General features: G+C 45.9%; 1 protein-coding gene across 1 annotated transcript in view; it reads left to right on the forward strand.

Annotated features, from left to right (window-relative positions):
* LOC106639345 (zinc finger protein castor homolog 1) overlaps nt 1-18,092 on the forward strand; it is a 93,149-nt gene extending 75,057 nt beyond the window's left edge. The window contains exons 7-12 of the mRNA XM_089597399.1: nt 12,647-13,261; nt 13,348-13,890; nt 13,969-14,616; nt 14,702-15,184; nt 15,657-15,759; nt 16,277-18,092. Of these exons, the coding sequence (XP_089453525.1) occupies nt 12,647-13,261; nt 13,348-13,890; nt 13,969-14,616; nt 14,702-15,184; nt 15,657-15,759; nt 16,277-17,771 (3,887 nt within the window). The 3' untranslated portion in view covers nt 17,772-18,092. The remainder of the gene's footprint in view (nt 1-12,646; nt 13,262-13,347; nt 13,891-13,968; nt 14,617-14,701; nt 15,185-15,656; nt 15,760-16,276) is intronic.
* Nucleotides 18,093-24,220: the final 6,128 nt, after the last annotated feature.

The following is a 24,220-nucleotide window of genomic DNA, read 5'->3' on the forward strand; positions in this document are numbered from 1 at the left end:
GCCGAGACACCTCCTCCCTTCTATTTCCATCCACGGAATCACCGAAGCGTCTCTTTCGCGTCAGCTTTTCGCCGTTTCTACGATTTGCCGTCCCAAACTACTTTTGCTCAATCAACTACTTGGGAAAAAACATGGGTGTACCTATACGCAGTCGATCGCGCAACGCCCGACACGGCGAAACTAGGCGAACAAAATTACACCTCGACGGGAGCCCGCCTTTTTTCGTTCGATCGGCCGGTCAATCAAGGTTCGCGGGCCACCGGGTGTTCCACATTCGCCGAGAGGCTGATGAGCCGGTATATGGTATACGTGCAGGCGGCAACGTGTCAATGGTACTAGAGCGACCCGGCATTTATAGCCGGATACAATAATAATGAAGAAATGCGGGTCACGCGCCGCCAACGCGCAAAGACGATCCGTATATTTATAAACGCACAACTCGATGCGCGCCTCTGTCAACCCCCACGTCTTCTTCATCGTTCGCGGAAGCCCTTGGCCCCTCCGATCTGCCGGCTTTGTTCGGAGATTTCGGGAGCTCCAATGGACGATTTTTCCGCTCTTTGTCGACGATTTGCATGACACTGGCCATTTTTTTGATATGCAAAGCAATTTGGGATCTGCGAACAAAAAAGGCACAAAGAAGCAATAATCAACCTCGCATTCATAAAGGTCCCCACTGCAGTTGCAGAGCTATACGCACAAAGAAGAAGAAGAAGAAGAAGAGCTAAACGAGGGGAATCCCCTTTCTTGTGTGCCGGCACCGCAGCGTAGAGGGTGTAAAAACGCGGCTCTTTACTCAAAGCCAGAAATATATGTATATACATATGTAACAAGCCCATCGAGCAAGTGCATTAGCGGACAGTACACGTGGGTCTTCCTCCTCGCGTACACGGGAGGCATATCCGGCGTTTCGACTATTTCCAGAGCACATTATAATCACGAAGGTCGCGTTTCCACATACAGTCCCCCCCCCCTAACCCTTTCGGCTGTTCTCTTTGATTTTTAACCCGCGTTGTTTTGCGGCTTCCCCCTCTGGGCTTTGCCTTTCTTTTCCTCCTTGCCCACAGAGGCGCGCGAGTTCGTTATTTGGCGCTTGAACAAAAAGCAAAAAAAACTCGGAGGGGCATTCCTTCGGCCCGAGCGAGGATGGACGGCAAGTGGAATCGGAGAAATTTAAAAAATATTCTAAATTTAATTGTCCCCGCAGTGCAGAGGGGGAGGGGGGCACTTGCGAAATCGGCGGAGCTGCCAATGGACGCGGTGGAAAATAGACGCGCCGATCCTGAGATGCCGGTCCCCGCCTCCTTCAGCGCGTCTCTTGGCTCTTTGACCCTGTGGTGTACCAGGGGCGCGGGGACTGGCTTTTTGTCCCTGTTTAGTTGAGATTGTGTACGCCGATGTACAACTGCAGGTGTGCACTCTGTGCGCCAAGTGAGCAACAAGCATCACTTTGTTTATGAAATTTCCACGTATAGACGTACACCCGCAAAGAGAGGGGGAGTGGAGCTGCGTCCGCGTATGCTTGCGCGGAGCGATGGGTCGACGAGATAAAGTCATTGTGCCGATGCGTTCCTTTATCCCCGTATGGTCTCGAGAGAGAGAGAGACGCGAGCGATCGCTTCCCGTCGAGTCATCTCGAGGCAAATAAGGAACGACGATCGTAATCGCGGGGCCTCCGAGGGTTCCTTTGACGCCACGCCACTTTGGCCGTGTATGCGCATTGTACGTGAGAAAAGAAGCCGCGGAATCGAGGCTGCTTTCGTGGGGATATCAATGGGAACGATTATGAAGTTCAGTCACGGAAAGCCGAGTGCAGCGTCATAGTGCTTGTATATATACACATCCGTGGACTATGTGGTCCTTTGTGTGCTTTGTGACTCTGAAACGCGTAGCGATCTGCAATTGGACGTTCTCTCAAATGATTGGAAGTATGCATGTACAATTTGACGTCTTGTTGAAAAATGCCTTTCTAGTGTAGGTACACGGTGTATCGATACGAAAATACTCGAAAAAAAAAAACAACAAAAAAACAGCCGTGTATCAATCGACAACAATGTAAATTCGAACAATCGCGCTCGGGCCGTGCAATTACATAAACCGGACAGCAAGCCGGTGCATATAGGCAACAAAAAGTATACCTACAACTCGGATTTTGTTTTCGAGAGATTGTTATCTCTAAAATAGATCAAAGTGCTCGCTCGAGTGCGCGTGTGGATGTGTATTTTTCTATTCCGTTGCTAGCAGAGAGTCTTTGACCCCGGGGGCAAGAAACCGTGCGTAAGCTCGAGGGTTAAAAAACAAGAAAAAAAAATTGAAATCGTTTCTTCGATTTCCGCGTTTTTCATCCGTGCCGGTCCACGCCCCGAGCGAAGCGCAATGACCGATTGAAAATGTCAAACGCACGTCGTTGGTTTTGCGGTGCTCCTTTACGCATTGCTCCGGCCCTCTCTTTGCTATGTAAATAAGTCGACGGTGCCTAAGCCTCTAATCCGAGACCATCAGCTCGTGCGTCTAAATTTAATCGGAAAATAAATCTCGCATAGGTGAAATCGGCGTATCCCTATGGGCGTTGTTCAAATTCACATTCGTATATGTAGTAAGTGTACAATTGCGACACAAATCATTTGCGACAAATCGCATGTATTATATTAAATGTCACGTTACCCCGTAAAAGCGTGTAGTATCGGGATGAATATAATGAGGCAATAAAAATCCCATAATCCACCGGCCGATGGAGATATCTCAATATTTCCCGTACACGGTATCGTTGATTCGACGACATAAAAGAGCGATCTCTTTGGCGAGCGAGCAGCCCCCCGTTTGGGGAAAAAAAGGGGTTAGCTCGAATTTTTTGCTCCACCCGGCTGAAGTGTATTACACGGAGACGCGCTTTTGCGGGGCGCAGGTCTATAATTGAGCGATCGATCGGCAAAAATAAATCAATACGCCGCGCTCTCTACAGCTATTTCCAACCCCTTTTAAATAGAGTCGAGCCGAATCGGACGAGTAATTTCGCATAAAAATGCATCGACTCGTGCATACGCGACTTTGGTGACCCATCTGTCGTCGAAATACTACAAGTGCCCATTGGTACGAAACGGTACACGAGCCCCAAAGAACCGGAGCTCACGAGGCTGGAAAATCGGCGTCGGATTTCTTGTTTTGACAGCGGCTCGTCGACCCGTGCAGGTCCAATCGAAAATCGGCAAGCAAAGTATACACGCGTCCCCAACAAAGCCCACGTCGCCTCCCCCCCTTTTTTTTTATTTCCCCTCTCTCTCTCTTGATGCTGCATCATCTTTTCGCAAAACATACGCGCGCAGTCCCTACGCTCTCTCATCCTTTTGCATAATACTCGTTGATGATGGTGTACACCGTGTAGCCCAAGTATTATAATACAGTAGTTCTTTTTTTTATCGGTATTACGCCAACTCTCCCATTTGAATTTGTAAAAAGGGCGTAGTGTGTTTATTTTCAAGGATGGGACAGAAGAGAAAGGGGCCCCCCTTCGGTGGAGCTTCGACGGAGGCGGAGAAAAGCGGAATTGGCTTGAGCGAGAGGGGGATGAAAAAAGGGGTTGACAAGCTCGAGAGAGTCGATGGCACGGACGTTGGGGGGGGGGACGATCAATCGCTGAAAGGACAAAACGCGCGTGGCTCTCCAAGGTCGGGCGCGCAAACTGCAGAATTTCTTTTTTTTTTTTTTTTTCTTCACTCGGCGCGTGTAATTAAATTTTTCAAAGTCGACGCGCGCCCACTCTCTTGCACACTTATGCGCGTGCACAAAACAGGCCGGTTCGTCCTTTTCAGCTGTCATGAAAATACGGTAAAAATAACGCACAATGTATGGATGTAGCGGTGTATTGTTCGTGCGCAGTGAGCGTGTATAGGCACTGATCGGTAATCAAGTGGCGACAGATCGGACGGAAGTTTCGTGCGGATCGGGATGGATGTTTTTATCGCAGTCGCCAGATGAGCTGGTTAATAATAAATGTGTGTATGGAGTGTGCGATGATTCGCCATGCACATCTTGACGCTGATGCGGCCAAACGACCGGTTACGGGACTCCTTGTGGAGGAAACGCCCGAGGAAAAGAACGAATGGGCGCGCGGCCGTGCCGATTTTTCTCATCGCTTTCGTCGAGTTGGAGGAGAAAAGACCTGCCGGGGGTGCATCCTACCCCGGAGATGTAACGGCAGAGAATCAAAGGGCGCCGTGTGTACTTTTCTTTTTTTTTTTTTTTTTTTTTTTTTGTTCTCTTTGGCCTCGTGCTGCCGACACGTGTCCGATGGCACTGCCAAAGGTGGAGAGAAGAAAAGCCGTGGAGAGGCAGCCCCCGTGGCAATTAATGCCCTACTGCATCGATTCATCCGTTCTCGGTGTATTTTTTCGTTCTACCAATTTAATTTGCCTATATCCTTGTTTGCCCTTCATCGTGAGAAAAGACCGTCTCCTCTCCAAAATCGGACATCTTTCTCTAAAAGCGTCCTGCAGTACATGCCCTCCTCACGAGCAGCGGCGTCAATTTGTCGTCGTACGTTATAACACACACACGCACGAAACGGGTGGGGAAGAGATTCTGCGTGGCCTTTTCCCATCTCTCGGTTGTTGCTCGCGTGCACCACACAGAGCCGCGGCCTGAATCTCCCGTATCTGACAGCCGCGGGACAATAAATGAGATTTATTCAAATTGCGTCGCCGCGGCGGTGGTGCACACCGGAGACGAGGGGGAGATAGCTCGGCGACGTTACCGTCTTACCTCTCTCGGGTGGCTTTACGATAGCACGGCAGCCGGGCGATGTATATATGTAAGTACATGCATACCCGCGGCCACGCCAGTCGTTAAATCAAACGAGCCGGCAGCCGAGCCGCGGAGACACAAACGAGAGCGGGTATATGATAATACACAGGAAAGAAGAAAAGGAGAATGGCCATGCAAAGGAGGAGGAAATCCTATTCGCGAAACGAGAAAACGAGAGGGCCAGGGGCTCGCTATAAATTTCACCGATGGAGGGGAGAGGCTCGCGAGGACGCGCGGATTGGCCGTTTGCGCTAATTATAATGAGGCTCCCGCGCCTCCGCGAACGGAGAAATAGCGCTCCTCCCATACCCCTGTTTCTTCGCTCCGCCGCGCACGCTTCTCCCGCTCGGCCTCGGGCGAATCATCAATTATCGACGCCGCGAGCGAGATTTACGGGCGACGTGGGCGCTATAGCGATATTACCCTCCCCGGGAGTGGTGGTGGTAGCTTCTCGATTATATTGTTTTTTCCTGCCTTTTCTTTTCTGCCCCGTGTTTTTTACGAGCTCGCCATGTATGGATTATAATGACGAGCGGCGCACGGGAGGAGTGTCCGGCGTTCGAGGGACCGGCTGAGAGGTTTTTACGATAGAGTTCCCATCTTGTACATTTTCGGGGAACAAACTGCTTCGTTTGCATGTATATACGGCGAAAGGGGCGAATAAATCATTCAACACAGCCCCGTTAGGGAAAAAACGGGGCCAATTAGGGGGGGAAACGCGGCTCGTTTTCAAAGATCGTCGCCCGCAATAAGGTGTTAAATGGTAACGCGTGGAAGGGTGGGAGGAGGGGGGTGCCCATAACGCAGTTTTGACAGAAATAACAGTCGGGCGTTTCTGCGGCGCGCGCGTTTCACGCTTCGAGACAATGAGACCCTGGGTCTCTGAGAATAGTCCACCGTGTATTTCGAGAGAGGCTCTTTACCCCCCCCCCTGTAACGCGAACTCTGGGTGTACTTTACACGCGAATTCAGCCTTGGACTTTTTAACAAGGACCGGATAAAAGTGGGTACACATGCAAGAGAGTTTGCTCGGTTTAACGAAATTTACAAGACGTGCACGTGCCAAAAATTTCATTAGCAAAACTTATGAAAATCGTCGTGGACGCGCAGTGAAGGTATAAATCTCGAGTATAATTGCTTCTCGGGGAGAAATTCAATTAGCCCGGCTGCCGCGGCTGTATTATCCGCCACCACCGTCGCGGGCCTAGAATGTAATTTTCACGTGACGAGCGCGTTGTGGCGCAGTTAACGCAAACCTCGGAGTTGTTGAGGTCGAGTAAGACTCATTTAAAATAGCCCACGCGTATGAGCAAAATTTTAGTGGAGCGATCGTCAGGATGCAAAATAAAGTTAAACGGACAGCCGGAGAGGGTTGTTTGTCGGGCGAGTCGAAAAACGTAGCCGCCGCACATGTGCTACTCGACGCGCAATGTCGGGGATATAAAAAAAAAAAACAAAGGCTTACGGTGCGGCATTTTTTATTTTACAGCTCTCTGTTGCCGTACACGTGTAAAAAAAGGCGTAATTTCGGGGGCTCGAGAAATTAACGCTACGTAGGGTATAATATACGAGTACGCGTGTACGCGCGCGGTACACTCGAGTCTGCGCGAAAAAATAAGAATGAAAATAAAAAGTAAAAGGGAGAGAGCGTGGTGTGTATACGGAACGGTTATTAAGCGAAATTTCGCGCACACCTGCCCCTCCACCTCGCGCCCTTTTCTCTCTCTCTCTCTCTTTTTTCTTAACCGTGCACTGTTCCCGCCTCCCTCGTTTTTTCTTTTCAAGCACATGTGCGTACCATACAGTGCACCAACACCACACATGTACGCACACACGCGCGCGGGGAAGGTCGGGGGCATTTTTCCGGAAACAATGTTGTGACAAGGGCCATCGAGAAGCTGCAGCAGTAGTCGGTTGGGAGCATTTTTTCACGCATATTTGGCTCCTCTATATCTCGAACGCGACGCAGAAAGAGACGAAGGATCAATGGACCGGCTCGTATACGTATAAATACACACATACACGGCTAGCGCTCTCCCGCATGGGCACACACGTGTTGTTACGTAAGTGCGCTGCGAGTGATTTCACGAGGGAGAATTCGGCGCGTATAAAGGGTTATTCAGGCCCGAGCGCCTGCGGATTAAATGATAAAAAAAAAAAAAAAAAATAAAAGAAAAAAGGCCTGGGCCTACGTACCTATATGTATACAAACGGCAGGGGCAGCATTATACGGGCCGGCTCTGCTTTTTGAAAAATTTCAAAACACCCTCCTTTTCTGCGTGCACCCATACACGCGGAACGTGTAAGCACGGAGTTTTGAGAACGGGATAAAGGGGTTCTTCGGAGTAGTGTACGTATATACACGAGAAAGGGAGCGAGCCGATCCGCGTTGGGGAAAAAAAAAGGTTTGTACGAAAAGGAAAGGGGGCGCATGCGCGCGTGATACCTCATATTTTTCGAGATTTAGGCTCGTTTAAGCCCCGTCACGTATATGTCGGTGAAGGCACGGGGGAGGGGGATGAAAACAAAAAAAAAAAAAAAAGGATCAAAGTCCTTCGGACGAGAGAGAGACTCTGTTGCTCTCTCGTGTGTAACGTGTATACGTACGCGCGTGGGTGGCATTCGGCTCGCAATCTTCCCTCCTCTCTTTTATCTCCTCCTCCTTCTTCCTCTGTACTCTTGGCTTCATACATTTGCTCGGGCATCTCGAGGCTATAGGTAAATGAGAGAAGAGCGTTTATGTAAAGCAGCAAGTGCGCTCTCCCGTATACCTTCTTTTCTCGTCGTGCGCTTTTGTTTTTTTTTTTTTTTTAATCCCCCCCCCCCTCCCAACGTGCACTCGGGGAAACGTTTGTTTTGCGGAATAAATTTGTTTTATGCAAAAATAGGTCATTTTTCGAGCTGCCCTCCTTCGATCCCCCCGTACCATGTACATTACGTACTGCCTCGGTATATATACGATGAAAGCGCGCTCCAGCTGGATCTCTCACGTGTGCTTGTATATGCTAATGGCCGGGTTTTCAGGATGAAAATTGATTGCGTCGCCGCTCCGTAGCCGATGATTTTTCATTCACCCTTTTTTTTTTTTTTTTTTTTTTTGCTTTGCCTTGGCTTCTCCTTGCCCGTCTACGGTAATTAAACTCGATATGGACCGATTTTTTGCTCCCCCCATCTCGGAAGATTCGCTGCTGCGTAACAAAACGGTGACCCGCATATACTTGGCCTCCCCCCATCTCTGCTCCTTCTCCATCAGCCCCTTTTATTCAGCTGTCACTGCTTTTTTTCCACTTTATGTATTCTCTTTCCCATCAAAACGAGATCTGTGCACTGTAGGGTGTTTCGCCAAACATTAAGTTTACACGGAGACGTTTCGAATGGTGAAAAACACCTCAATGTATCGCACGAGAAGGCAAAATTCTTTATCAAAGAAGAAGGGGGTGATCGACGATCCTAAAGCTTTAGGCGTGTGCTGGCTCCTGAAAAGGCTTCTCTCGACGCAGTGTGTATGATTTTGCCTGAAAATGGCCTTTCTTAATCAAATAAACATGCACAAGCATTGGCACAGACACCGAATCGGCGGGCGCTTCTCTGGAATTAAATTCATTTTTTTTTTTTCGTATCGGGAATCGTACGAGGGGGTGTATCGAGTGTACGGAGCGTTTCCAGTTTCGGAGAGTCCGGGGTATACGAGTAAAGGAAGAAAAAAAAGAAAAGAGAAACAGGGCGCAAGAATGTTCGCAAAATCGTGGCCATTGATCACACCATGTATGTATAGAATAAGCTTATGTACGTGTAAGCCCGTGGCCAAAAGTCCGCCGATTGCAGGAGAAGCACTTTTATCATACACGTGTGTATATATTCGACGATTTTCGATGCTCGGAGTAGTGCGCCAAAACTCGTTTTCGAGCAGCCCCCCCCCCCTCCTGTAATAACGCACACGTGTACGTATATTATATAGCGCCAGGTACAGCAGCGCATATCCTTCTGGTCTCCTCGCGTTTCTCGGAATCCCCGGCGCGCAGTCGGAGACCGAGGAGCCTCTCTCTCCCTATGTACATCCCTTCGTATATACGGCGGACAAAAGCGGAGCACGCGCCGGTGTCTTTTTGCTCCTCTTGCGCTCGTTTGAATCGATTGCGCACGATTTGAAGGAGGAAAATAGAGAGAGCACCGGGCTCTAGGAATAATTTTTAGCTGAAACCGATCTCCCCTCCGGGCGATGCAGATCTCGGCCGATCTGATTTTGTACTCGCCGTATACACCGGAGAGGCTGACCTTGCGTTGTTGTCTTGGGGTATTACGTATCATACGTTATATTATATTGTACCTTATATATATATATATACCAGCGCCGGATTCTCGGGTGTACGTGTCCCTATACGCACGGCTACCGATTTATTGAGCTGTTACATACGTGTTTGTAATTTATGCATCGCGAGCGAGCGTATAAACTATGTATACCGTATGAGCGCTTGGAAATTTATAAAATTCGTACTAGATAAAATCGGTCGTTATACATTGTGCCACATCGTATACCTGGATCGATCTGAGAAATTGAATTCCCGAATAATTATACGACGAGCACACGGTACACCGCGAGGTATTCAATCAATAAACGAAGTGAGACGTATATACCAGTTTTTATTTCGGGGCGGCCTGTACATACAAATTGGCCTCGATGAAGAGCTCCCGAGTTCCACCTGTCCCGAATTAGCATAACGCGCGAGCTAAAAATCTTCATTTTCCTCGAAACCCTCCCAAATAAGGGTGGACGCCGGAACCGTGTACCTGTACCGATCGACATCGAGGCGCCCTTTCGAGGTGCCCATACATACGCGTGTCGGATTTTTTGGTGTCGCCATCCTCTCGGAATGTCACCAACGATTTTCGGTACCGTCCTGCACGTGCGCCCGTGGTTTTTTCGCGGCAACTTCTCAAATACGCGAATTCGTGGTTTTTATTCGATTGTTGTGCGCTTCAGGATGAAAAGAAACCTCTAAAGTACACGTTATTTACACCCAAATGTCATGCAGCAACGCGTCGATAGTTAAAAAAAAAAAAAAATCCTCGGAAACTCGGCTCGTAATTACCGATAATTGCAGAAAGATATAAAATATAATTAATGCACTCGCATCCATAACGCGGGTGTAAAAAAACGCATAATAACACGGTAGAGCCACGCGCAGCGGGCCATTGATTTTCTTTTTCTTCGCGCGAAACGATCGCCTCCATATACCGAAGTCGCGTTTTTTTCTCAATTACAACAGATGAAATATTAAATCGGAGATACGAGCTCTGTTTCTTTTCCCTTTCCCCCTTCCCGAGACTACACTCGCGGGATCCAGGGGTTTCGCAATCCGGCGATAAATTCATCCGCGCCGGGCGAGTTTTAATCGACGCCTAATCGCGCCCCCGATCTTCGGACTTTCTTACCGGAGTAGATACAATATACACGCGAATCTTAGAGACCACGGCTCTCTTGGCGTAGTGTGCCGCACGAAACACATGTACACGTATATATGTATATGCGAGGGATAGACAGGGAGCATTCCAGAGTCGGCTGATAAAATCGAATAGCCATACCAATTACGGGGAAAAGGTGAAACGTCGTGAAACGTCTCGCTCCTTGTTGTTTGTGAGGGAAAAAACTTAGGGATGGTGTATATAGGTACTAGTTTTCTTACGAACAGAGTGGCCGATTGTATTTAGATTCGTCAGTGGAATCATTTGGCGCTCGTCACTCCAACCTTTGGGTTTGAGCACCAAATTTTTCGACGTATGCAAAATAAAAAAAAACACAGGGGGCAGGGAAAAAATTGCCCGATAAATCATAATCGCAAGAAAGAAAAAAAAAAAAAAAAAAAAAAAAAACAAAAGCTCTTCGAGGCAGGAGAGAGGCATAAACGTGTTTTATTAATACGCGATCGAGCCTCTCGCGAAGCGATACTCACCGCAACCCCGGCGCACATTCATTTTCCGAAGCGTGTAATTACCCGGCCGGAGGAAGAAAATTTCGCGATTTACGACGGAAGTCGCGATCGATCCTTACCTCCCTTTCTCCGAAGGTGGGCTGCCGGCACGTGTGTATATATATACCCATACGCACGTACAAAAGGCGCACAAGGTGCTCTCGAGAACATCGAGAGGAGGGCAAGGGAAAAAAAGTACATTTCAGCGCCGCGTCGCGAAACAATGCCGCGCGCAAGCACATACACACACACACACACGGTGCGTATTATGAATACGTATCCTCGCGGTTTTTTTCTTATCAATAGCGCCGATCTCGCTCTTTCGCTGCATGGCGCTTTCCCTTCCTCCCTCTCTCTATAATCTCGCGATACTGTTTATTAAGCACACGTACAGGCACGTTGCACGTATACTGCAATCGAGCATATCGATCGGCCCTACGCGTGCAAGCCCAAGGTATACACAGTGAGACCGCGTGTTTGCGTGGTGAGAGCTTTTACGAGCTTGCCTTTACCACGTGGTGCACGTATAGAACTATAAACTTTTTTTTTTGTCGTTTGCAATTTTAATTAGATCAGATGGGCTAGTGGGTTGGTATTCCTTATTATTATTCCATCCGGCTCGTCATCCTGATAATCGAATGAGTGAAAAAGTAGTAACCTCGCACACATCAGTCCCAAAACGCCCGAGTTATTTTAAATGATTCATTCGTGGGTTAGGAGGGCATGAATTTTTGTGGAAACCTTGAAAGCCCGAAGAAATCTTTATGGGCCACATGTATATGTATACACACGTACGGACAGCTACACGTAATGAATTCCCGAAGGTCTTGGTCGTGTATATATATATATATATATATATGTATATGTATTGTGTGCGCCTCCTTTTCTTCTCCCTCGGATTTATGGCCCGAAATATTTCCGAGACAGATTAAATCGCTAAATTTTTTTGCACCCGCCAACCACGGCAGCCTTGTAATTAGCAATTTCGGGGCGCTCCGTTTGAGTGACATTTCGCGTTTTTGCCGCTGCACTGCCACACACACTCACACGGCTAAACGCTCCCTAGTCGTTAATTTTTCGACTTTCGCGTATCCTTCAGAGAAATATTATAAATCCTATTAGCTTTTTCCTCCCTCCCGCTCCAGCTCGTCTTTTTCTAGTTTCGTTCTTTTCGGGAATCCTGATAATATGCCCTCGCATCCGAGCGTTCATCTCCCACCACTTTTCTTGTCTCCTTCGTTCCAGCTTGTACAGCGCAAAATATGCGCCCACAAACGGAAATTCCATTCGTATACGGTGGGCGTATAAATTTCAGGCACGGTTGGTGCACTTGTTTTTCAAACGCCGATTCGAAAGTGATGAGCTCGCTTATTGTGTTATTCGAAAGTTGAACGAACCCGCGCTTTCCAGTTAGCAGTGAAGTTTGAGCGAAAGGCCACAATGAAACTTCAATACCGGCTTGTTTTCGCTGACTGTAGTGCCTACACCTTTACGTCGAAAAGGAGGTGCCCGACAAACTGGAAACAAAGAGAAAAAGAAAAAAAAAAAAATAACGTAATCATCGCGCCGATGTGAAAAGAAATTCTGATGCAAAGTTGCTTGTGCCGTTTCGTTCCGTGAAATGTAATTCCCCTGTTTTCGCTGAGCTGGGCAGGTTTCTTTGGTGCGAATGGGATAAGAAATAAAACTGGGGAACTTGGAAAAATAATTTTTTTTTTATTTCTAATCTGCCGCGTCGACTCGTTGTTCAATAAACGCTACGTCATGAAATTGCTGATAAATTAGACACTTGTCAATCTCTTTGCACACCCACGAGCGACGAAGCAAAAACAAATAAGCAAACTAAATGACCTTTTTTTTTCTGTCCCGGAAAGCAGCCCTACTGCGCCAGAGCATGTCACCAGTGTCGGCGGAAGCCCTAAGTTCAGCCGCTGGGGGTGGAGGCGCTAACAAGAGCTCGCCAGGATCTGCCAGCACGCCTCAGCCGGTGATCGACTACTCGCGCTACGTGCGGCGCTACAGCAGCGGCCAGGAGTGCGGCAGCTCGTACTGCAAGGACCTCGGGTGCCGGGAGCACTTCCACTGCCTCGACTGCAGCGGCCGGGTGTTCGTGAAGAAGGAGGAGATGATCCGGCACTTCAAGTGGCACAAGAAACGCGACGAGTCGCTACTGCACGGCTTCATGCGCTACTCACCCACCGACGACTGCTCGGATCGCTACCCCGGCCGGCAGTGCCCCCACAATCGCAAACAGACCCATTACCACTGCATACACGACAACTGCGACAAGGTGTACATATCGACCTCGGACGTGCAAATGCACGCCAATTACCACAGAAAGGACTCGGCCATCATACAGGAGGGCTTTCAGAGGTTCCGCGCCACCGAGAACTGCGCCACCGACCACTGCCCCTTCACCGGCCAGAGGACCACGCACTTCCACTGCAGGCGGACCAACTGTCGCTACACCTTCAAGAACAAGGCCGACATGGGTAAGAGTTACCTTTTCTTTATGTTTTTTTTTTTTTTTTTTTTTTCTACGTGTCCACGACGTCAAACCTATATATGTATTTTACAGACAAGCACAAGTCGTACCACATAAAGGACGAGCAGCTGTCGCGGGACGGCTTCAAAAAGTTCATGAAGTCGGAGGCGTGTCCGTTCGAGCAGTGCCGTTTCTCCCGGGTGTGCAACCACATCCACTGCATCAGGCCGCAATGTAGCTACGTCCTCCACTCGTCGGGGCAGCTGTTCTCGCACAAGCGCAAGCACGAGCGCAACGACTCGGAGATCGCCTACCGCAAGTACAAGCAGATAGGCGGGCACAACGGGCCTAGCCTTGCCCCGGGCATGCGGGGAGGGCCGGGCTCTTGGCCACCAACGGACGACCTCGGCTCGCAAGGCCTGGCGCTCAGCCTCAACGGCGAGAGTTCCAACGAGGGTCGCGGCTCGCCCTCCTACTACTCCATGGACGACTCCTTCCAAAGCGCCAGCGACCTGGCCATGGACCTAACGGCCACCACCACCACCTTATCCGGTGCCCTCACCACCACCCCGGTTGCAGGTGGCTCCGGCTCCACCAGTCTCGGGGACAACCACCAGCTCACCACCACCGAACTGGGTGAGTATATATACACACAGACCTTCCTTTATCCACATTGTCGAACGAACGTGGCAATGACGAAGAAACATTGTTTAGCGTACCTGATGGCCGCGAGTCAGGAGTGCGGCTGCGGTCTGGGCAAGGAGCACTACCACTGCGCGCTGGACCGTTGCGGGGCGACGCTGCGGGACCCGCGGGAGGTGCGCGAGCACTTGCGCGAGCACGAGACCCAAGAGCGCATAACCGACGCCTTCTTCGAGGAGGGCTGCTGCGACGAGACGAGCGGCTGCCCTTACGCGGACAAGGAGAAGCACTACCACTGCAACTGGGACAACTGCCGGGAGGTGATACTCGCCACGGACAAGCCGTTCCGGCGGCTCCAGCACTACAAGATCCACGAGTACAGTCGCCGGTTGAACCTGTCGGGCGCCTCGCATCCCCTGTCCTCGGACGTGACGCTCACCCACCTGACCAACATAGACGCGATGTTCAGGCGGAAGCGCGGTCGCCCACCCAAGAACCGGGTCATCGAGATCTGGAGCGGCGGAGCCGGGGATGCGGCCGGGCACCACACCCAGGACACGCCCCAGGCCATATTTACGAGCTTCAAGCTGCCGAAGCCGACGCCGAGCAGCGCCATGGCCTCGACGAGCCTCGTGGCGATCGGCTCGGCCGGGCTCGACGACCGGGAGGGCAGTCTGTCCCCGACCAGCGACCCGGTCGGCTTCTCCACCTACAACCAAGGTATGGTAAAAAGACCCGCTCTCTCTCTCTCTGTTTGCACTTTTTTTGCGTGGTTTTGACAATGCTCTTAACATTTGGTCGGCAGATGCCTGTCCGGATTTCTCGTGCACGCTGCGCTCGACGAGGCACCATCACTGCTCCCAGCCGCGCTGCCACTTCTCGACGGACCGGCCGGAGCAGTTGCTCATGCACAGCAAGGACTTCCACGACAACCTGGACATACCACCAGGCTTCGCGTTCTTCGACCGGACGATAGATTGCCGGCTGGCCGGCTGCCACAGCAACCGGACGAACCGGCATTACCACTGCACGAGGCCCGGCTGTGGCTACTCGTTCGTGCGCTACTCGACGATGGCGCTGCACGACAAGCAGCACGAGGAGGCCGCCGCGACCGGCCGGCACGAGGAGCCACCACCACCGGCGGCGTTCGTCGCGCAAGACGCGAAGCCGAGGATACAGGTGAAGAACCCGGCCGAGCTCATCGACAAGCTCGCCGAGTCGATCATGGACGACAAGGAGCAAAAGGAGATCGAGATTGCTGCTGTCGACGGGTGCAACAAGACCACGGGTTAGTCGATTTCCTTCTTTTTTTCACCTCTACCATCATTGACGATTTGTCACAAGTGTTTGAGTGAGATTGTTTTTGTCGTTTGGTTTTGTTTGTCGAGGAAATAAGATGTTGCGGTTGCAGTTCCTGTACTCTATACCGATGATCTTTTTTCTCACCGGTATGGTACACCTGCGATCGAAATACACGCATGCGATTTGCACGTAGTTAGAGAGGCACTTTTTTTCATTCACCATGTTTGATTTAGAGTTGAATTTTTTTTCTTCTTTTTTTTTTTTTAATTTCAAATGAAAATTGAGAGAAATTTGCACGCACATGATATTTTTGGCACTCTTATTGAGAGTTGGAGCACCAAGAAAGAGAGAGAGAGAGAAAGAGTGTGTGTGTGTGTGTAATGGCGTAAACGAGTAATAGAAATTGGGAAGGTGAAATTGAAGTGTCGGTCGTTTTTTTTGGTTGATTGTTGCTGTAGTGGTGAGGGCGGCTGGCACCTATTATCCGGTCAGCGGACCGCCGAGCGAACCCGCGCTACCGGGTGCCATACTATCCATGCGAGCTTCCGTGCACCAAGGTTCGTTTTACTTCTATCTCTGATCCTTCGTCTCCTCTTTGACTCTCTTCATTGATTGATCTTTTTTTTTCTTTTTTTTTTTTTTCTTCCTCCTACGATTTGTATTTTTTGGAACATTTTACTTTTACTTTTTTTTGTTTTTGTTTTTTAACAAACAAATTTTCATTTTCGATCCATCGTATTTGAAGTGTGAAAAGTAGATTGACATAAAATAAACGCATCTGCATGCCATAACACTAATAACAATTGCTCATAATTCCATAAACACGTACAGTAAGACAAATTCAATCGAATTATTCCACAACATTAACAACGATTCGTGGAAACGATCAGACAAATTTCCACTAACAGTATCACGCCACTAATCCCGCACCCACTAACCTCTCGGCCGTAAACAAAAAAAATTCTATTTTGTAAGGAAAACACACAAGAAAAAAAAAAAAAAAAAAAAAAAACCACTCGACTCAGTCCAAAAACTCGCTGAAAATTGCAGAACCAATCCTGCCGTCGGTGTCCACGAGCACGATCGCAGCCCCGAGCCTGGCATCGTCGCCCCACACCCTGTACGGGCCCGAGCAGAGCTGCAGCCGTCCGTTCTGCAAGCTCAAGCGCAAAAACCACTACCACTGCAACGCCTGCAACCAGGCGTTCTCGGAGGTCGACAAGCTCGTCGCCCACATAGCCAAGCACTCGACCGGCGCCATACTCAGCCAACAGCAACTCCAGCCCCACGAGCTCCAGCAAGCACCACCCCCGCAGCAACGACCGCGCCAGCCGTCGCCCACGAACCACCAGCAACAACAGCTCGCCCAGCTGACGCAGCACGAGTACCTCGCCCAACTGTCCCAGCAGGCCCAGAAGCACGACTTTATGGCCCAAAACATCCAAAACTTCCAGAGCCAGATGCAACGCCAGATCCAGCAACAACAGGCCATGCCCAAGGTCGAGCCGTCCCTCACCCACGGCCAATCCACCGGCCAGACCTCCCAACTGAGCATCAAGCGCGAGATCAAGCGCGAGCAGCCAGACGTGCAGGAGATCAACGCCATCCCTGGACTGGACGGCCACGAGAACGGCCAGCAACAGCTACAGCAACAGATGATCCAGGTGGTGACGGGCCCGAGCGTCCAGCAGCAGCAGCAGCAGCAGCCCCCAGGGGCCTTCGAGCTCGACCTCGGCCACGGCTTCCACTTCCCCAGCCCGGCGGTCATGGCGGCCATGAACCAACAGATAGCTCTGATGAACCAAGCGCTGCCGCCCTTCCTGCAACACGGCGGCGCCATGTACGCCGGGGCCCCGGGACTGATGTTCGCCCCGGGCCTGCCTCCCGGGAACTTTTTGCCACCCGGCCGGGGCGACGAGAACCCCCTCGCGTCGTTGGCTGCCAACTTGAACCTCACGAAGCGCTCGCTGTCGCCGCCCGACGCCAACTCGCCCGAAGCGAAGAAGCAACGGCTCCACCACTCGATGCGCATGCTCAAGGACGAGCCGGTGCCCGAGGGGTACATAAGGTTCCGGTTCAACGAGGACTGCCGGTACACGCACTGCGGCTACCGGGAGCACCAGACCCACTTCCACTGCATGCGCCAGGACTGCGGCTACTCGTTCTGCGACAAGACGCGCTTCGTCCAGCACACGGCGAGGCACGAGCGCCTCGACACCCTCATGGGCGGGGACTTTCAGCAGTACCGGGCCAACGTGCCATGCGGCCGGGGCCAGTGCGCGTACACCTCGTCCCTGGGCTCGATGCAGAACAAGGCCTCGCACTTTCATTGCTTGAAGTGCGACTTTGTCTGCACGGACACGAACAAGGTGGTGGCCCACAGGCGCCAGCACGCCAAGCAGGACAGCATAGCCGCGGCTGGCTTTCAAAAGTTCACGCCCAGCCAGCCGTGCGGGGCCGTTCAGTGCCAGCACTCGGGCAAACAGACCCATTACCACTGCCTGCAGTGCAAGTACGCGGTGCTGGGCTTGGCCCAGATGTCGGCCCACAAGTACCGGCACATGGACGCCTAGCATCGGGAGAGCAGTAACCAGGGCCCCTGGAAGCCGGCCCGATGATGTGCCACTGGTGCGCGAGTGCGTGCTAGTGCGCAGGCGAAGCGGGCTCGGGTTGTCGAACAAAACTCTACGCATCCGTGTGCATTGTCTGTACAGTTTTTAACGTGTAATAGTTTTTCCTTTTCTCTTTTACCAAGTAAGCGTTGTACGTAGATCGTTCGTATATATATACATATATTGTTGTAGTGGGCGAGGATTCGCGAGAAACACAATGTACATTTTCACTCGACTGTGCATATCTCTTTGTAAGAAGCGTTCTTTTTTTCTTTTTCTTTTTTTTTTTTTCTTTTTTTCATTTCTCGAGAGAACGCGTCCGAGAGTCTTTAAGATTAAACAATACTTTATATGTGTACACTGTGTCGGGCTAACGCGTAGATATATACGTAGAGTTTTCAATGTAGTCGTGTGTGAGCGTGAATGGTTGTCGTAGTTTTTTTTTTTCTTTTTTCATACTAATGCGACGAATCACGATCATAGAGTCGAAAGAAGAATTGGACGATTGGGCGATGCGAGTTTTTTTTTCTCACCGTTCATCGTCGACTGTATTATCTTTTTTTAATTTTTTTTTTTTTTTCATTCGAGTATACGATACGAGTCACTGTAGTTGCATCATGTAATTAATTGGGAGAACAAGAGAGTCATAAAAATGCACTGCGATCGAGATCGAGGCGTATTTAAATACAAGAGAGAAGTGGAGAGGAGAGATTTGCTTTGTTTCGATGCATTCGCGGCGACTGATTATAGCAACAAATGTAGGAAAATTAAAAAAAAAAAGTGTCGGAGAGAATTGTATTCTACATAATTTTTCTCCCACATTTTGTGTATAACTTTATACGTATGTGTGTGTGTAATGCAATCTCTTCTGTAGTTACAAAAAATCACGAGTAGTGTTTACCCGTTGTATGATTATTGTAATAAACAAAAAGAAGGGATGAACAAATTTTTTTTTAAAAGTCTATCAAAAAAAGAGCACGTGTATAGAATATCGTATTACAAACAGTATTGTGAAGATTATTTATAAAAAAAAAAGACTGCCACTTGAGGCGAATAAACTAAAAAATAAATCTGTGTAAGAATCGGGTGTAATTGATGAGTCGAAGAAATTGCTAAGTACATAATTGATGATATTGGATACATGTGAGAGCGAATGGTTTACGTGAAAAAGGAAATGGTGATACAATAGAAAAATGGCTTTCAAGAGCGAAAAATTGAAAAAAAAAAAAAAAGTGATGTCGTGTTAAGAAATGTGTATTTAAGTATAACGAAAAAAAGCTACATCGGATAAGAAGCTATCGAAAATTTACAACCATACATATACATACATAAAAATATACATATTTATATGATATCCGAGGCAAAACAATAAAGTCGGAAAACTATATATCTAGCAACAAAAGATTGTCATGTCGACGTAAGCTGCAGCTGTGCGTTTGTATACGAAATAAAATAAAATTAATAGGATTGCAAGCGAAGAAGACTTGACGTTTGAAAATAGATTTTTTTTTTTTTTTAACGATAAAGCCGTAACTGTATAATGGTATAATGCTCGTTGATTCAATGTCAAATGCGTACACACTCGGATCAAGTTTTTGTGAAGAAAAAAGTGAAGCGCTGGAGGTGCCTTTAGGGCTTTTCGTGAAATTTTTCCTTTGTAGAAGCGTGTGTGCCTTAGGATAACGAGACGATACGCGAATTTTTGTATTTATATCGATCGACGTGGACAATACTTATTAACAGATAATAAAATAGTTCGCGGATCGAGCGTTTTATCGTCTACTGTTAAAAGCAGCGAAATGATAACTTGACTCGAGTTACTACAGCTCCTTGTAGATGGCAGCATCTTTTACTTTGAAATGATATAATTCATCTTCTTTCTTACTTGTAATATAACTCACTTCCAAATTAATTGTTAAACGGATTTAAAATGATAAAAGTGAATGAAAATGTAAAATTATATATTTAATGATTATTGCAAATACAATAACTTTATTTATCGAGAAAAATTTTATGGTTGCGTTTTATTTTATTTCTTTGTATATACATTTGTCACATCACCATAGATAACATTAAATCGAGCCATTATTGTTTATAGAACAATACATTGGTGCTATTACAACATTATAACATTGATTGAAATCGTAAATGACACACGATGAAAATATGGTTTGCAACACAAACAAAAACATCTATTTCAAAATAAAAGATATCGCCTATCTATTGTTTACTTATGTAGTACATTGAAAACCGATGCCCACACTCACAGCGCGAGAGCACGTAAACAAACTAAAACTGTAAATCTTGTAGTGCCTTAAATAATAGAAAAGAAGCCTTTTCACATGTTGCTGGACAAACGCCGTAGTCATACAAATAGTCAGTTTTAAATTTTTGATCACACTTATTTTTCTCACTAATCGATTTCCCGAAGAACCTGTGGATAAGAAAACGAGATCATTGTCTTTGTTTAACTGAAGAAAAACATTAAGCAATTGTATTGCAACGAAGATCGAAATTATTTTTTTGAAGATTGTCTGTGGAGGAAAATCAAAAAATCGTTTCATTAGAAATTTTTCACAAGCACCTCGACATGATAGCAGCCACTTACGAGAAACATTTTTTTTGCATTCTACAACTTACGTTGTTGTGAACGGTTTACAAAAAACAAAAAATAATACAGTCATTTGCTTTCCCGCGCAGCGCATCCATCGATTTCTAATGTTTTATTTTATTTTTTACTGTACAGCCGATCGAACGAAACTCCAAGAGTAAAAAAAAATGTAATAAACACACCGACGATACCTACACTTTGAATAAAAAGTGACGATACAAAATAAAAAAAATACATATTTACCGCACTTGCAATGGGGATGGGGCATCTAAGAGAAAACACGTGCGCTTGAGTCTCTGGTGTCGTGGAAACTCGATAACACAGGATTTAACTTTGATTTCGATGCACGCAAACGCTTCGTGAGGATTGGAAAAAAAAAAAAACGTATTTCTGCGTGGCTACAGGCTTCCTCAGCTAGCCAGCCATTTGAGTGCCATATATACACCGCAAATTTTTTTAACAAACTCAGACTGTGCGATGATCTATGTGCTTGCGTGTGCATGCAAAAACTCGACAAAACTTATGTTCAGAATTTCTCATTATTTTCTTTTTGTTTTATTTATGTCGAAATTATATTTTATTTCTTTTTTTAAGGAAATTTTTTATTGCAATCTACGTCAAGAGCTTGGGTGACTTGTAAAAAAAAAAATTATTGGACTCTTCAGTTCAAAATATCGCTCTAAAAAGCTCATGACGTAGAACGACGCATTTGTTGTTCCCGTGGAGAAATCATAAATTTTGTTGGTAATTTTATCTAATTCACAACTATGATTTTAGAATAAGTCGAAAACACAAAAAAATATATAAGAAACAAATCATGCACATTATCTTTGTTCAATTGTGTATAGAAAAGTAAAACTTTCTTTAATGTGTATTATAACGAAAAAAATGTGTGAATCTAATTTTCTAATTGATCGACCAAGTTTTCCTTCGCTGAATGCAAATAGTGTAATATGTGTGGCATATCGTATGAATGATTAGTCCCAAAAGCCTGTATAAAATATTTATTTCGCACGTAAGACGTAAGAGTATCCAGCAAAGCGAAAAGCAAAAATCGCTAGGCATGGATAATTAGTTGCGGGGAAAATTGAGCGATGCTTTAATATAAAATACATATGTATGTATAAATAAACAAATGGATCAATAAAAAAATAAAACAAAACACTCATACTTGTTATTTCATTTCTATTCGTAAAAACGAATGAATGCGCGAGTGATGCCGTGCAAGAAAGGCGAAATTATTGAAAGAACAGAGAGAAAAGGTAAAAAAGATCGTTGATGAGAAAAATTCATTTACAGTTACTCGAACATCGATACATCATATTTATTTCGATATAAGAGTAAAATGACAAGTTGAGAATATGTACAAGAGTATAAATAAGAATTGCGATGAGATAAAAGTGACGTTATTGTTACAAGCGCAAGAATGTTGCAGTAAACGCAGTCATAAATTGAAGATGATTAATATATGCGATGATATAACAAAGTAATAATTGGTAAGAAATTTGTAGATATTTATATATATAGAGTTATGTAATACTGTACGATCATTAGTATTGTTTTGCATGGATGCAAGAAATAGAAAAATAACAATTATGATTTCATCGCTAATTTATACCTCGTATTATATTATTACATAGTTAAGTCACTTACGTATTAACAAATTTTGTGGTTTTGCTTTCAAAAAGTGAAAATTAAAAATATTTATAGCAACAGATTACATCAATTTGTTTTTATTTCGTACCTTAATTCATAATCATTAGAGTTTCATGCGGGTCTGTTAACTGCTTAGTTAAAAAAATTTTTGTAAATGGTATTTAAACGATATAGTTAGATGCTATAGTACGTTTCTTCAAGATCTATCGATTTTTTTAAATAATGTAGTTCAACTGAGGATTTTATCGATCTTTTTACTTACATTTTAGAAACACATCGTACGACTTAAACCAAACATTAATGTGGTTACATATACTTCACTAACTGATCTATATCGGCTATCAAACATTCCATATTTATGGTAATATACTTTAGAATAACATAAACATAAAAATGTTTAGTTAAACTAATTTCCCACTGTTTTATCACTTGCTTTGTATTTAAAAATATCCAATCCAAACTGTTCTTATGGTTATTTAAAAATTGGTTCTAGTTGATTTCAGAACCCGCTCCCTTCGAGTACATTTTTCTGACTGATAAATTTGTTTTGCAGTTCACAAACTCTGTTAATTTTTTATGAAATACAAACATCTTTTTCAACAGTGTGATACATGAAAAATCCAATGTTATTACTTATCTAATTTTTATCAAAAGGACAACGCCGATTACTGATTTATCATTGGATGTGCAAGTAAAGTTAGTCAATGCACTAATTTTAAAGTCAATTTATTTGATGCTCTAGTTTTGTAAGACATTCGTGGTTGATCCAGTGGTAAAATAATTAATTTCATCACCTACTCAGCTTATTTATTTATTTATTTATCGTTCAGCTTACACATTTATTGAACAAGATGAAAGATCAAGAATTTAGCTTCTACATCTCTGCATTATACGATTTCTTCATTAAAGGTGGAATTTGGAAAATTTTTTTAACACTGAAAAAAAATAACAAATCAGTCTCAAAATTTATAATTTCTACCAAGTTAACTAATATACCTTTCATTGAGCCATCTAATAATTTTAAGTACGAAGATTGTGGCCAAGACTTCGGCATAATAATTTGCAATTGTGCATGGCAAAGTAATGCTTGCTTCCTCGAAAAAAAAGCTTCAACTGTACAGGTAAATGCCAACAAAATTATACGGGTGGCACGTGGCTCCGAGAACGATGCCTGTCATTGAGAACATACACAGGTAGTTGGAGCCTTTTTTATAACTGGCTCTTAATTCTGCACATGTTCGCTCATCTATACACTTCACTACCGTATTACTTTATCATTCAACACTTGATCCGGGCACAACTGTCTTCAAGAGATAAGATTGAGCTGACGAAATTAAGATTTTCTTGTATAAATGTCCACGTTTTTATTGAATTGTATCGCACGATGAAGTTGAATTTTTTCTCCAATAAGGTTTCAGCCCTGACGTGTCACTCTTTCCTTAGACAATATTTACGTCTGGGATGATCAAGTACTTGAGATACAGAATACACTACACTAACGTAATTCACCGCTGTATTCAGTACAGGTTTTTATTGGATTAAAAAAAAGCTACGCAAATTTTTTATAGCTCAACGATGCATGTAATTAACTTACAATCACTCGTCGATGGAATCATTGAGGTTGAGCTCATTTTTATTATTGATGGGAAAAAAGAAATCTCATTTGATAAATACTTGACAGCACTTTGAAAATTACAAAGTCAATCGAGTCGGGCAAGCATGCATAATCATCTCAACGGCTTTTTTTTTCTAAAGACAGCAATAATAAAAGTCCGCTGCATCTACACTCGTCTGACATTGTACATGTCCTAGATGCTATTACGTAACAGTACTTGACAACATACTGTTCCAAAATAAGATCCTGGAAAGTTAAGAATCGCACAAAACAATTTAAACCTGCACGTATATATATATATATATGTTTACACGCGCTCGAACAGATTTGCCACACGACATTTTTATTTCAGATGCAAGTTGTTATTTTTCTCTCCATTTCTCTTCCTCCAACATCGCGAATCAGAGATCCAGTTATCAAAAAAGTTTGCACCAAAAATCGGCAACACGTTCGCGGTATCGTTACGTTTTTTTTCGACCGGAGTTACATTAGGAAGCCTTTTGTATCATAAATAACCAAAGTTTCCTC

Source organism: Copidosoma floridanum, unplaced genomic scaffold, assembly GCF_036245765.1.
Source record: "Copidosoma floridanum isolate Cflo_tuat_1 unplaced genomic scaffold, Cflo_Japanese_pri ptg000032l, whole genome shotgun sequence".
Lineage (NCBI taxonomy): Eukaryota > Metazoa > Arthropoda > Insecta > Hymenoptera > Encyrtidae > Copidosoma > Copidosoma floridanum.